At 49.1% G+C, this 14,698-nt stretch overlaps 1 protein-coding gene across 3 annotated transcripts in view; it reads right to left on the reverse strand.

Moving 5' to 3' along the window:
• Positions 1-14,698, reverse strand: part of LARP1 (La ribonucleoprotein 1, translational regulator) — a 59,142-nt gene that overhangs the window by 17,324 nt on the left and 27,120 nt on the right. Inside the window, exons 2-10 of one of the 3 annotated variants that reach the window (XM_044230843.1) lie at positions 7,945-8,006; positions 7,638-7,703; positions 6,533-6,707; positions 5,458-5,586; positions 5,175-5,381; positions 4,913-5,075; positions 3,870-4,014; positions 601-775; positions 312-481 (exon numbers count right to left, since the gene is read on the reverse strand). In XM_044230843.1, the coding sequence (XP_044086778.1) occupies positions 312-481; positions 601-775; positions 3,870-4,014; positions 4,913-5,075; positions 5,175-5,381; positions 5,458-5,586; positions 6,533-6,707; positions 7,638-7,703; positions 7,945-8,006 (1,292 nt within the window). The remainder of the gene's footprint in view (positions 1-311; positions 482-600; positions 776-3,869; positions 4,015-4,912; positions 5,076-5,174; positions 5,382-5,457; positions 5,587-6,532; positions 6,708-7,637; positions 7,704-7,944; positions 8,007-14,698) is intronic. The other 2 variants (XM_044230834.1, XM_044230825.1) reach the window with 2 other exon arrangements.

The raw sequence follows: 14,698 nt of genomic DNA on the forward strand, positions 1-14,698 counted from the left end.
TGAGTGGCTTATATAGGGGACAGTGAAGACACGCTCGGGCACTACGGCAGCCCCAGTGATTTCAATGGGGCAAAACAAAGAGTCAAACACAAGAAACCAGGGACACTGCTGCCAGGGGCCATAGGAGTTCCTCCTGTGAAGAATGCCACTCAGGAACTCACACAGTGGGGGCTGTCCTGAGAGGTGATCCTCACTGGAAGGGGACACGAGCCCAGCAGCTTTCCCACAGTCACTGCTGACCTCGGCTCACGTCACAGCCAAGAGCCAGCCAGCCTGTGGGCTTAGCCCCTCTGAGGCCCAGCCCCACCCACCTTGGGCCGTGCTGGGGACGGCCGCGGCCTCTTCTTTACTTCGATCCAGTTCTCAGAATCCAGGTCAGGCAGGCTGGCAGAGAGGCCCTTGGGCAGCGTCTTTAGGTTGCTGACCTCCTCTGTTTTGGTTGGCACTGGGGTGACGGCCCGGGGAGAACCAGGCGCTGACTCTGAAGGGTGGAAAGGTGAGGTCCTCAACCTTCCAGTCCTCCTGACACCAGCTCTGAGGAGGAGTGCTGGCTGAAGGACAAGGACAACAGGAAGGCGCCCACAGGCCAGCAGCACCTACCTGTCTCCTTCTGGTAATGCTGACGGGGCACAAACTCGGGGCAGTTGAGAAGCTGGGAGAAATCAGTCTGGGAATAATCCACTATTGGGGGACCAGGAAGAGGCCATTTCTCTGGTTCCTCCCTCCTGCGGACTTTCTCATCAACGATCTCCACCACCTTGCTGTCCTTTAGGGCCTGTAGGATAGAAGAGGAATGACTCAGACAGAATGAGGTCTGGGCGGCTGGCAGATGGATGACTGGGCCCCACGAGCTCAGTTAAGAGTCTGGTGCTGACGGGGGTATAAGAAAACTGGCACCATCTTCCACAACTGGCATCGGATTACGAAATGTTCAAACTTATAAGAGGGGACCAACATGAAAAACACACCTGCCCCATGACCTTGCCATTCGATATCTAGCAATCTACTCCCAGAGAAATAGGGCCATAGACAGATTACATTATGTGTAAAGATAAAGATAAAAAGCCATTCACAACATTGTCTGTAATATGGAAAACACTAGAACTACCCAACTTGCCACCACACCAACAACTTAAAATAAAATATGGCACACCCATTCAGTGCTATACGACTCACATGTTAAAAAATAGCTTCATAGGTGCTAAGGGGGAAAGAGCCATAAAAAAGCAGGCCTAGGTCAATGTGTCTAAGATTCCACTGGTATTTGAAATTTTAAATAAATACAAACAAACTACATACACATTCTTCTAGGATTCACAGGTAAACGCCTATGGGTGTTCACCTCTAGGAAAAAGGGTCAGAGTGGAGAAGGGAGGAGAGTTGTCTTTAAGAATCTTTTGCAGTGGAAATGGGAGACATTTCCACAGTGCGACACAGGACAATACGCTCTGTCGGTGAGGCCACAGCTAGAGGCGCTCTGCTACACTGCTGGCGGGAGTCCCTGAGGAAAGGGAACCCAGCAATTTTCCCCATAGCGCAGCCTTCTCACTTCTAGAAATCTACATCAAAGATATACTGGCAAAAATACAGCGAGATATATATGCAGCTCTAAGCAGGAATGACGCACATCCTTCTCTTATGTACTACCATGCAGTCAGCTCCCAAATGTATTAAGTGAAAGCAAAAGAACAGGTGAAGAAATGCATGCATTACATGGTGCCACCCAACTAACACAGGGGAAGGATACAAATACACCGAGTGGCATTTGCTAATTTTTTTTTTAATGGAAGGATTCAAAACAAGTTCCCTTTGGGGAATAAAAGGAAGGCAGAAGTGAAAGAATTTTAAATCAGACTTCTAGGAGGATACCATGTTAACTTTAGAACCATGTAAATGTTTTACCTAAATGCAAAACAAATTAGAAATTAGAGGGGAAAAAGCAATCCCTAAAACTTGAGAGCAAGATGAAACTAACAAAACAAATATATGTCAAATTAGAGACAAAACTACACAAAGATTATTCCAAGTACTTGAGAATACAGTCATTTGAGGTATAAGTAGCAAAAACCTCTCACATTTTTAGTAGTAGTAGAGGTATTATTACGAGAATAAGGTATATAAACTATCAAATAAAACAAATGAGGAATTACGTTGAGGTCAACAGCAATGAGGACTTGGGGTACAGGAGAAGGGAGTATTAGACATAAAAGATCACTGGTATTGGATGCCTGGGTGGCTCAGTCGGTTAAGCGACTGCCTTCAGCTCAGGTCATGATCCCAGAATCCCAGGATCGAGTCCCGCATCAGGCTCCCAGCTCCATGGGGAGTCTGCTTCTCCCCCATGCCTTCTCCTCACTCATGCTCTCTCTCACTTTATCTCTCTCAAATAAATAAATAAAATCTTAAAAAAAAAAAAAAAAAGACCATTGGTATTAAGTAAAGACTGTGTAATCCTGAACTTTAATAGAAAATATCAGTGTAATTTCCTGATGTATTTTTTTTTTTTAAAAAAGAAAGCTCTAGAAACAATGACCAATCAAAGCAGCAACAAACATTCCTATAACTCAGACTGTGTGGTACATAAACACCACTTCCCCAAAAGAGAGGACCTAGGGCTCCTTGAAAAAATGGCCTATTCCAGATCTGAGGCAGGAAGTGTACAAGATCAAGCGGGGCTCCGCTAGCCACGGAGGGAAAACTGGATTCAGCACAGGAACTGCAACGGGCTGAGACTGCAGTAAGGCTGAATCCGCAGGTTTGGGATGCTACCAAAAGACACTAAAGCAAAACAAAAACCAACCAAACCAACCCAAGCCCTTGAAAGTTATTAGGGATCAACTCATAATTCTGACAACTGGTTAACAAAGGGAAAGATCGGGCTTTTATCAACCCTTTCTGTACAAACCATACCTCTTGGTAACTGAATAGCCGATGAGGCAAAGTCCCTCCTTAAAAAGGTATTCCGGCTAACAAATGAAGACAGAGCGATAGAATTAGAATTTCACCACTCCACAGTCCCTACTGAAATAGCAGGCAGTGATCGACAGCAGCTTGCATCACAAGGGAACAAATGAAATGCTCTGTGCCACCGAGAGAACATATCATTATCTATAAAGGAGTCTTGACAAAAAGGGGAGGAAAACCCCCCAAACCTGAATCTGATCAGGCCTCTGCATCAGCAGTTTACACAAAATTTGGAATACAGATGAACACGTCAGATGCCACCACTGTGTCCCATGAGAAATTAGACAAGATACACAACCCAGTTTTATCCAAATAATGAGTTGCAAGGAAAAAGACAGGGGAAGAGGACACTTAGCAAGACAACACATGGGTCTTATTTGGATCCCGATTCTCATCGAGTACAAATTTTTTTTTTCCCCCCAAACAGGGTGAATTGCAATGGACTGTTTGGATATATAAAGGAATTGTTAATATCTTTATATGTGATAATGATACGGTGACCACGTTTTGTTTTTGTTTTAAACCAGGTATTTATCTTTTAGAGATAAGTACTGAAACATGGATGAAATGTCAGGTTACCTGGGATTTTCTGCAAAGTAATTTGGAAGAGGAAACAGATGGGGGATAGATGGAGTAAGACAGGCCATGAGTTGACAATTGCTGAGGCTGGGCGATGGGTTCATCATACCATTCTGTCTACTTCTGTAAATGTCTGCAATTTTCCATAGTAAGAGGGAGAGAGAGGAGAGAAGGAGGGAGGCAGAGAGGCCAGCCAAGCCTTGAAGCTTTAGCAGAGGTCATCAGATGAGGACTCCTCCAGGGTTCTCTGCGGGGGCCCACACTCCAGCTCCGTAAGTAAGGACCTTTCCTTCCCCTGCACCCCAGCCCCAGGGAGGGAGACCTACCGCAAAGATGAGTGAAATGTCAGTGGTAAGGGCCTGCACTCGGTGGAAGGAAGCAATAAGGGTGATGGGAAGGAAACCGTCAGCATCCATTTTCCGTCGCAGGAAGAAGTCTCGCTCTAAATTGTCCACGCTGAAGTAGTATTCACTAGGTGGAGGGGAGAAAATAGAGGGTTGCTGCGTCACTTAGGAGACTGCCTTTCTCATCCTGTACACCCCGGCCACCTCACATAGCCTCTGACTGACCCTGACCCTATTGTACGTATGTACAGTAACAGGCTGAAAAGAAATGTTATCCTGTTGTGGCTCCCTAACCTTGGGTCAGACCCATTCCCCCAGCCCTTCAGCCTCGCTGTACACCTGGCAAACCCCTCATCCGCCTTTACAGCCCAGTTCCACTGTTACCAGTCACTTTCTCTTCTCCCAAAATACTGTCACACTCTCCTGAAATGATCTACTTCCTTGTATGGCTTCCCCACTGGACCAAGGGACAATATATGGGAGTGGTTAGGAGCTAGGGTTTTGCCATCAGACGGAAATGGATAGAATCTGTGCCTTGTTGTTTACCAGCTGTGAGACTCTGGGCAAGTTCCAGGGTCTGTCTGCTCATCTCTGAAACGGAGGTAAGACCTAGCTCACAGGACTAGTGCAGGACAAATAAGACAATCCTGTAAAACACTTAAGACTGCACCCCACCAACAGGGAGAACCCTGCACGTGTCTGCCAGCATTCTGACCATGCTGCCATTACAAAGAGAACTGCTGAGTGGGGTAGACAACGGACATTCCCTCTCCTTTTTGTTGGTGGTATTTCTAATTTTCTTAGGGCAGATATGGTATTACTTTTGCAATAAATATTACCTTTATGAAAATTCAGCTTTTAAAGGATAAGCAGCAGTTCTCTCTCTCCCAGTTCCAGCCAGGGGCAGCCCCTGGGGCCAGCAGAGCACCAGGAAGACCTGCCCATCGCTGCTCTGCCCGCCAACCACCCTCTGACAGGTCCCGACACCCTACGCCTCTTCAGGAAAAAGGCTCCCATCCACTCACATCTGCCGCTTGATGTAGTCTTTGAGCAGCTCCTGGTCCACACTGTAAAGCTCAGTGCTGCTGACATTGTCAAAGTAGTAGGTGATGTTGTTCATGTACTTGGGGGTGCGAGGCCCCTCTGCACCATCAAACTTTCGGTAGCCAAACTGGTAGTCAAAATGGGCTACGGGGCAAATGGGTGCCATAAGGGAAGGGAGATCCCTGCCCACCGCCCCCGCCACACTCCCTCGGACATCCCGGAGCCCAAAGGGGCCTCACGTACTTCGAGTGCCACCCCGGCCGCGTCCCCGGCCGCGACCACGCCCCCGTCCACGGCCACGGAAGGAAGCCCGCGCCCCACCAGCCCCATCACTCTTCACACTCGATGTCTCGTCCTGGTCGTGCCAGGCAGGCTCCGGTTTGGTCTCTGGTTGCCAGGCTGGGGTTGGGGGGGCCATGGGCACAGGCACGTAGGTGGCAGGCTCAGACCCTATGGGGAGAGGGGCACTGGGTCACGCCTGAGTGTGACCCCCGTGCCCAGGCGCTCCCCAGTGGGCGGTGCATACCTTTGATCTCCCCTCGGTTGGCAGCTGTGTGCCGCGGCTCTGGCGGGCGAGCAGGGCGTGAGACCAGTTTTTCTCTGGGCACTTCAGGCTTCATGTCTATTTGCAATGGAACCCACTTGTGTTTGTTCCCTGGAGGACGGCATGAGGACATGAGGAAGTCTTGAAGGAGAGGTCCCTTCTAGCCATCCCTATCTCTGTTACTCCTCTGTCTGGAGCAAAAGTTCTGATTCCAATCTGATGACCTTGGGCAAATTCCTCCTCCCACACTGGACCTCATTTTACCTCCAAAATAAGGAAGCCATGGACCTCAGAGTGACAGTCAGTCCTGGCTGACTCCTAATATCAATTTCCCCATGGTCCGAGAACCCCCTTCTGGGGCCAGACACATGGGAGCCCAAAATCGAGACTGCACTTCCAGGCTCCCTTTAGACATGTGCCAAAATCCTGTCTACAAGAGCTACGTTAAAGTAGTCAATTCCAGGCTGAGTCCTTCAAAGGGAGCTACTTTCCCCCTTTTCCACTCCTGCTAGTTGAAATGAGAAGCAAAGAGTGAGCCACCCTAGACGAGAAGAGCCAACACACCACAGCAAGAGGAAAGGAAAACAAAATGAAATGGTCGCCATTCTACAGCTGGCCTACTGACACCCAGCTGTCAGGTGAGAGAAAGAACCTTCTATCTTGTTTAAAACACTGTGACTTTGAATCTCTGTTAGAGAAGCCAACCCATAACCCTGAACACCTTAGCCAAGGAAATGGGATCTCTTGCCTTTAAACAAAATCTTACATGGGACAGCAATACAGCGAAATACACTCATTATTCTGAGGCGGGGACCTCATCTGTTCTATGCACTGCTAGGAGCCCAACTGTTGAGAACAGGGCCTACCGATGCTTGTTAAGTAACACAAGGAACTGACAGACGGAAGGCAGAAGTGAAGACTGCAGGCCCAGAGGCCTACGTCAGTCAGCCTCCCAAGGAGTTCTCGGGACTCCGGAAACCCATCTGGCAGCCCCAAGTTCTGATGCTTCACAGTTCTGCCTGCCACTTCTCCCAAGCCCTGCTGCCAAGTCACTCACCTTTCTTCTTCTGGCCCCCTCGCTGGCAGTCCTCGTCCCCATTCTTCTCCTCCCCAGATTCATCTGATTTGGTTTTCGGGCTCTCTTTACTATCGCTTCCCTCTCCTTTCTCCTGTTCCTTCATGTCTTTTCTGGGTGGCAGCTTCCGGGCAGGCTGGGACTTGTGGGACTGTGGCTGCAGCGGGAAGCAGAGTAACAGGGAGGTGACGTGTACCTGAGAGCCTCCTGGGATGGGACAGGAGGGAACCCCTGCTACTAGAGACAGGGCAGGAACTAGGAACTGAAGCATGTGAGGAGTTGGCCTAGATGTATTTTAAGGTCCCGTTTTTATGCCTGAGAGGCTTCCACTGGAGAAGCATGGTCAGGCAGGCAGCAGGTAGGAGACAATCTGTCTCTCCATCTTCCTTGAGTCTTGAGAAACAACCCTTAGGACACAGGGGCTATGTATTTACTCCCCACAAGACCATACTGTCCTGGCAGTCTGTGGCATGGAAGAGCTGCTGGCCCTCAGCTTGTCCACAGCAACCCTGTCTACGGCATAAAGGCCAGAAGTCACAGCTAGTGAGGAATCTAGGCCATCAGCCCAGCACAAAAACACCAGAAAGACAGGACTGATCCGGAGTTCCTCCTCTGCTGGGACTAGAGTGCGCTACAAAAGCTTCCCTAAGACATATGGTCTAGAGGTGGGTACTTGGCCTAATGGCCAGTCTCCTGCTTCACTCACTAGCAACCCAAGTACGGCTGATGGAAAACACAAGCTCTGGAACAACGTAACATACTTGACTTCCAATCCCCACTTGACCATCAAGGCTGGTTATGAGCCTCTCCCAAGGGCTCACAGTTATTATCTTCAGTGGCCTCATCTGTAAAACAGGAATTGCTAAAGGACCCGTCTCTAAGTCACCGTGAGGGACAGGTAAGCAGCACTTGGCAGTTCCTGACATACAGGGCTCAAATGATGATGATCCTTAGCTATTTCAGTGCTGCCATATTATACCAACCACTCCTCCTAAAAAACCGAGTAAGGTAAGATCCAAGGCTCTGACAAGAAACCAAATGTGTGTCCAGAGCATTCAAACCTGCCCATTCTTCCCCACAGACATACCTGTACACTCTTGTGGGCTATCTCTCCAGGTGTGGGCCAGTTGATTGCATCTCCAAAGTCACCAACCTGTAAGACACATTCTATGAGGGCCCTGGGGTGGCCTTGTCTCTGCCATTCAGCCCCTCACCCCACATACAATTCCCGCAAGAGATCAGAAGCCACAATCAGTCTGTCCACTAAACCATCCACACTGGAGGCCTGGAGGGCTCCGCCACTACAGAGAAGATCCAGAACTACCCGGAAGCTCAGAAGAGGCCACCACCTCCTTCTTCAAGAAAGTCCCCTTCGGTTGCTTAGGTCTCCTTACCTTGCTGCCTTTGCGCTGTTTAGGAACTGCCGCCCTCACCACTTTGGCTGGAGCAGAATGTTCTGTGGGAACAAGAAGGGAGAGGTGGTTATGCAAAACCCATGGACGGAGGCCACCACTAGCTCCTCACCCTCTTTCCCATCCCTACACCATCAAATAATGTGCAGGTTTCCAAAGGAGGGAGACGTGATGAAGAGGGTAAGGACACAGCAACAACTGTACCAGCCTCTCAGAAGCAACCACAGAAAGTGAGATCATGGACACAAACAGTAGCCAACAGCCCAGGAACTCAACTCTGAAGCAGAAGGGCCCTCCCAGCTCTGCACCTTCCCATAAAGAGGGCCCTGAGTCCTGGGGAGGGTAAAAGTCCATGACTGAGGCCATGCCAGAGCTGGCTCTATAGCAGAAGGCTCCCTAATCCCAGCAGATTCCAAAAAGGAAGGATCTGAAAGGCCTTCTCGGGCTCTAATACTGTGGAAGCCTGTGGGTGAGCAGGCCCAAACGAGTGATCACGGGGAAGGCAAGATAAAAACCCTGAGCTGGCAATCAAGTCTAGGGCTCTCTCTTCTAAGCTTCCCCATCCCCTCACCCAGGCCAGCTCAGTCCTCAATGACTGCAGTCAACAGAAGGGTTAGCCACTCAGGAAAGACTGCTCTCCAAATTCCCAAAGCAAAAGTGAGACCCACTTGACTCAATGGTCCTGCCTTTAGGAATTTATCCCAATCATACAAATTAGATGCATGTTTGGAGTTACGTAAAAACCTGTTGTACATAACAGAAGTTGCTATGTCTAACTTTAAAAAATTGAAAACCTTTCAATGTCCTACAGCAGAAAAATGGCTAAAGAAATTAGTTCAACAATTTTTAGAGCAGTCATTAAAAAAGATAATGCTCTCTGCCAGAGATATAAGATATGAAAAGATATACGCAATAAATGAGAAGAGTTGCAATCTTATTTTTTTTTAAAGATTTTATTTATTTGTTTGACAGAGAGACAGCAAGAGAGGGAACACAAGCAGGGGGAGTGGGAGAGTGAGAAGCAGGCTCCCTGCTGAGCAGAGTCCAATGTGGGGCTTGATCCCAGGACCCTGGGAACATTACCTGAGCCGAAGGCAGACACTGAACAACTGAGCCACCTAGGCACCCCTGCAATCCTATTTTTATAAAGCAAATAAAAAACATGTATATTTAGGAGCACCTGGGTGGCTCAGTAAGCTGAGAACCAATTCTTGGTTTCAGCTCAGGTCATGATCTCAGAGTTGTGAGCCTCACACGCTCAGCGAAGTCTCCTTCAGCTTCTCTCTCCCTCTCCCTCTGCCCTTCCCCCTGCTTGCTCAAGTTCTTTCAACTATTTTTAAAAAGCCCCATGTATATGTACATACACACTAGTAGGACTATCTAGAAGGCCATATAACCAAGTATTAGTAGGAGTAAAGTAGTATGTTAACAGTGATTTAATTCTGTTTGGAATTTTCCAGTCATTTCAACAAAGACATGGGCTTTTTTTTTTTAATGTATCCATAGGGAGTTTTTATTTCTGATTATTCATGAAATTGAACAGAAAACACATATTGCAAGGACATGGGCTTTTTATAAAAAGAAAAAAGAAATTTAAAGGAAATAACTCTAAAAGGTCTGGTCCCTTCTACACCTACACTTATTTTCCAAACACACTTCCGAAGAACAACGGTTTCTGAACCTTGCCACCACCAGAGATCCATGGGAAAAGGTACATCCTGGGGCTCTGCTCACCCACTTCTCTCCAATCACCTTGACTCCATTGTTGGTCAACCATGCCAAGGTAAGAGCTGCCCCCAGTCCCTGAGCAAAGAAATCTCCCTAGTTGGTCTCAAAAGGAATTTTTTACCCTTTGAACAGACCCATGTTCTCTTAATGAGTAGAAAGAGCCCGTGACTACTGTGAGGCCGCAGTATTACTTTTTTTTTTTTTTTAAGATTTTATTTATTTATTTGAGAGAGAGACAGTGAGAGAGAGCATGAGTGAGGAGAAGGTCAGAGAGAGAAGGAGACTCCCCAGTGGAGCTGGGAGCCCGATGCGGGACTCGATCCCGGGACTCCGGGATCATGACCTGAGCCAAAGGCAGTCCTCCAACCAACTGAGCCACCCAGGCATCCCTTGGCCACAGTATTCTTGACTTTCAAACCCTACCGGAGCCACTGCCCCTCAAGATACCCGACAGACCTTGAGAGCTGGAGCTGTGGAACCCAGCCCACAGCCTCTTCCATCCTTGGTGCCGGACAGGGGAAACCCAGAAAATCTCTCAGTCCCAAGAGGATGAAGCTTGTAGAACCAGGGTGCTACTATGCACCAACTTTCTTGCCAATCCTGGGTGGCTCCAAGAAGCTTACCACCACCCAATTCCTCAACTGGGCTGCTGCTTGAAGCCAGGACCCGGCAGAAGCAGCTGATACAGGATTATCTCCCTTGACTACACCTGAGTTATGGCAGTAATCACTTCTCCAAGGACCCATGCTCCAGCCCCCAAAACACTCCCTGCATGCTATCAGGACAAGAGCAGGACAAGAGCAGGCCAAGGGGCTGCAACTTCAAGTTCATTAACAAGGAGCAGGAGAAGAGAATCAGGCTCAGAGAGCGAGGTGTTCCTGGAGACTTTCCTTGAAAAGGTGAGGAGAAGTTCTTTAGGTCATTATTTCTTTTATCTTCTTAAAATTTTCTTAAAATTGGGAGGAGTCCTATCCTGTGATCACCCTGCCTGACATTTCACCCACCAAGATCACAAAGGGACATGTAATGTACTGAAAGTTGGGGCTTCAATTAATGGGAGAGCCATCTTGCTACTACAAGACCACAGTGAATCCCTAATTCCCTCACCAACCCCAAGATGACTTGAGAAAATATGGCTGATCTGGACATACACAGGAATATTCTTCAAGGAGTCCTATGTGCAGTTTGTTGAAAAAGCCCCATGCCCAGCTAGCCCCCTGCTGCTCCCAGGACCCATAGCACCCTGCTCTTGTTCTGCTCACAGCTAGAATTTTAGACTGCCTCTACTCTAAGGAAGAACAAAGTCTCCTAGAGACATAAGGGTGCACTAGGGAGAGAGAACTACTTCTGCCGTTATGTAAAATTCCTAGATCTGTTAAAATCCTGTGGGGGCCTAGGAAAAGCCGGGAAGGCTCGAATGCACTGCTGTCAGGCCCTGTGGGAGACTAGAAAAAAAGACTAGGCTTTCTGACTTCAATTACACATCCCTTTCTGGGTCCCCATCCTCCTCACCCCCCAGCATCCTCCCTCACCAGGCAACCAACCAACACACTCTTCAGCTTCACAATATATACAGGGCTTGGCATCTGAAATGGCTCCCAATGAAAACCAATCCTTTGCGCAGGTGCTAGTCCCCATGTCCAGTATCATCCCAGCCAAAACAGGGAATAAGCCCCCTCCTCCCGCCTCTGCGTTCTGACACTTGGGCCAGCTGCCACTGACCCAAGCCCAGCTCAGGAAACACTAAACTCGCCACCCTGCACCCGGACAAGAAAACAGTCATAGAAGGTTAGAGCAGCAAAAAGGACCATGGTTCTAATCCCTTCTGTCTGCAGATAGGGAACAGAGCCCTGAAGGTGCCTCCCTAAGAACAGCCAGGATGAGAGCCAGAAGTCCCAACTCTCTTTGTTCAAGTGCTCTTCGGGCTTGCCATGAACCCCAGGTGTCCACCGGTAGGGTCAAAACTCCTTCCTGGTGCCATCTTAGGGCACTTTTGGGGTTTCCTGATAAATGGAGTTACTGAAGACAGAGAGAGGTTCTCAGGTACTGGAGGTACAAGTGTGGTAAGGCAGGCCCTGCTTGAGGCCCACCGTTCTTCGGGAGCAGGATGGCAGAAAGGCGCTGCAGGAGGACCTTCCTCCTTGATAAAGGCAAGTCAGGAGCTAACAGGTAGCTAGAAAAGGAGAAAAGCCACTTTCTGTCCCATAGGACCACCCTCAGCAAAGAAGTAGGTAATGATTCTAGTTCCAGGGGGTGAAGGGGCTTCCTAAATATACACCTGCATTTGGGTCTTAAATGAAGCCCACCAGAGCCTCTCCTCTACGTCTGGTTGTGGTCGTCGGGGTGGAACACCAGGAGATTTTGTGAACCTGGATCCGCATGGCCAACTCACCATTTTCATTCAGGTTACTGAGAGCGGCAGGCAGCAGGGGAGCTAAACCACCAGGGCTAATGTGGGATAGCAGGGAACGAGGTGGGCAGAGGTGGGTGCTGAGGGTGGGGAGGGCAGAGGGCAGCTTCCCTGCAAAGTGGAGCGGCTGACTGCGTAACACCCCGAGATTCGTGCTCTCAGCCTCAACTGCCGCCCCTTCATTCAAACAGTGGAGGAGAGCAGACAGCCCATCGTAACTACACAGATTTATTATCTACTACACATTCTCTGCCCCCGGACAACCCCTCTGAACTTGAGTTTCCTCATCTCTAAGACTGAAGTCCTGATTATCTCACAGCACAGCCGAGACGGTTCCCTGAACAGAGCAGGAGAGGGCCCAGCACACAGCAAATGCAAAATACTTCAATTCAGATTCACACACAAAGTTTACTACTTCTAAGTAATCTTCATCCTCATCATTAAAAAGGAAAAAACAATCTCTCAACATGAAAAGAATCAGACTGTGTGGAGAAAAACTCCTCAGGATCAACCGGCTCAATTCCCTGATTCAGATTACAAACGCGCACCCCGCTCCCGCCAACTCCAGCCTGGCCCTTCTTCCGGACCCGCCCTGCATAGACAGGCTGGGCTCCAGGGCAGGTTTCCCCAGGAAAGAGGAAAGAAAGAGCGGGAAATTCACCACAGGTCCCCGGGGGAGGCTTTGGCATAAGCCCCTGCCACGCTAGAGGAAGGAAGAGCACAGGGAAGGCTTGGAGTTCTGACTTCAATTACAAATCCCTTTCTGGGTCCCCTCCCCACCAGCCTCAATTTTTTACATAGCATGGAAGGAAGAGAGCCTGGCCCCCAGGAGTATCTCTCAGCCTAAAACGGGACCAAACCCATAATCACCTGGTATAAAGCCAGCTAAAACAAACAAACACACACATTTTCTATACTGTCTTGTTCTAGAAAAATCCTAATACTACCGACCCTTTGCAATAAAAGCAACCCAGAGGGGCCAGATCCAGGAGACCTCGATAGCAAAGGCTTGGTCTCCCAGTGAGAGACTAGAGGCTTTGGGGGAGAAGGCACAAGGGTGAGTCGAACTCATCAGGTCATGGTAAAAAGAACTGGTAAGAGGGAGAAGCTAGAAATGAAACTGGGGGACAAACGTGGGTAAAAGGTGAGACCAGGCGGACCGGATGGGAGAGACACTACAGGCCTGAGTGGGTGGCCAGAGAGTTCAGCCTCAGTGCCAGCAGAACGGACAAGACCTAATGTTTATGTTGGGGCTGGCATCACTGCCTGAAGATTGGCATCTGAAAAGGGTGTTTACCCGGACTGGCAAGAACTTCTACCTGGGGGAACAGGAGAATTTATTAGGTTAAAGAAGAGGCTGCATTACCCGAGTTCACACTCATCCACCTGTGGACCTTCACCTGGCCATTAGGTCACTCTCCCTGGGGAGCCCTCTCAGACCCTCCACTCAAGTGCCTCTGCTTCATGCTCTCCCAGCACTATAGCCCTCACTCCCTGATTACGTGGCTCCTTGAGTGCCACATAATCAGTAATCCCAGTGTCTAACTCAGGGCCTGGGAACATCTGTTGAATGAATGAGTTCACAAACCCATCTCCTCCATGATTTTATACCGAAGAAAAGAGACTTTGATTTCCAAGTGCTAATTCCCAAGGCTACATACAGTCTCACCCTCCCACCTTTAGTCAGACCTCTCCCCAGGCAGAGAAACAAAAAACCTAGGCACTGCTGGCTTCCAGAAGAACCCCACACCCAGCCATGCCTTGATTCTGAGGCACCCGATTACCTGCAATCAGGGCTGGGTCCTAATCCAGACTCTGGCACTTGTATAACCTTGCCGGGGAGCGGGCACTACCTCCCCTCCTGCCCAAGCCTGACCTTCCTCAAATGAATGGAAAGGTAGTAACATGAGGTCTAGAGGTATGAGGGGAGAGAAGGCAAGCCCTAGACCACTGAGATTTCTCATGCAAGCAATCAACTGTGGTCAGAATAGTAACAAGTGCTTATGAAATGCAGTGAGCCTTTACTAGATGCCATGCATTGCTGGAACACTAGCTAGTTTCTCTAATTGGTCTCATTTTACAAATGAGAAAACCAAGGCACAGGGCAGAAAGATTTGCCCAAGATCACAAGCAACAAGCAGGACGACAGGATTCGCCGACAGGATTTGATGCCAAGCAGTCTGACACTAAAACCTGTGCTCTCAACCACTAGAAGGCCAGTCCAAGTTCCCTGCTCACTGTGGCCAACAGGGCAGGCCCTCAGTGGCAGGGATGTGGGGTTATCATTCTACACACTGGGGAAAACCAAGGCTCACTGCAGGAAAACCCAAGGTCACAGAGCAGGGCAAGTCACAATCCCATGACAGGACGCCAACAACCTGACAATCCCTCTCTCCCTACACAGAGACAGGCAAGGGAAAGTGCCACCATGCACCCAGCTGAAGTCCCTATTTCTGGCACCCCAGCAGCCCTGGTGCAGAAAGAGACACAGCTTCCAGGCCCAATTCCCAGTTCTTCCACCTGCCTCTGCTCCAATGTAATGAGGTTCTGGGGGTTGGGGGTTTCCAGCTAACATGGATTCTGCCCCCACCTATAGCC

Source organism: Neovison vison, chromosome 1, assembly GCF_020171115.1.
Source record: "Neovison vison isolate M4711 chromosome 1, ASM_NN_V1, whole genome shotgun sequence".
In the NCBI taxonomy this organism is placed as follows: domain Eukaryota; kingdom Metazoa; phylum Chordata; class Mammalia; order Carnivora; family Mustelidae; genus Neogale; species Neogale vison.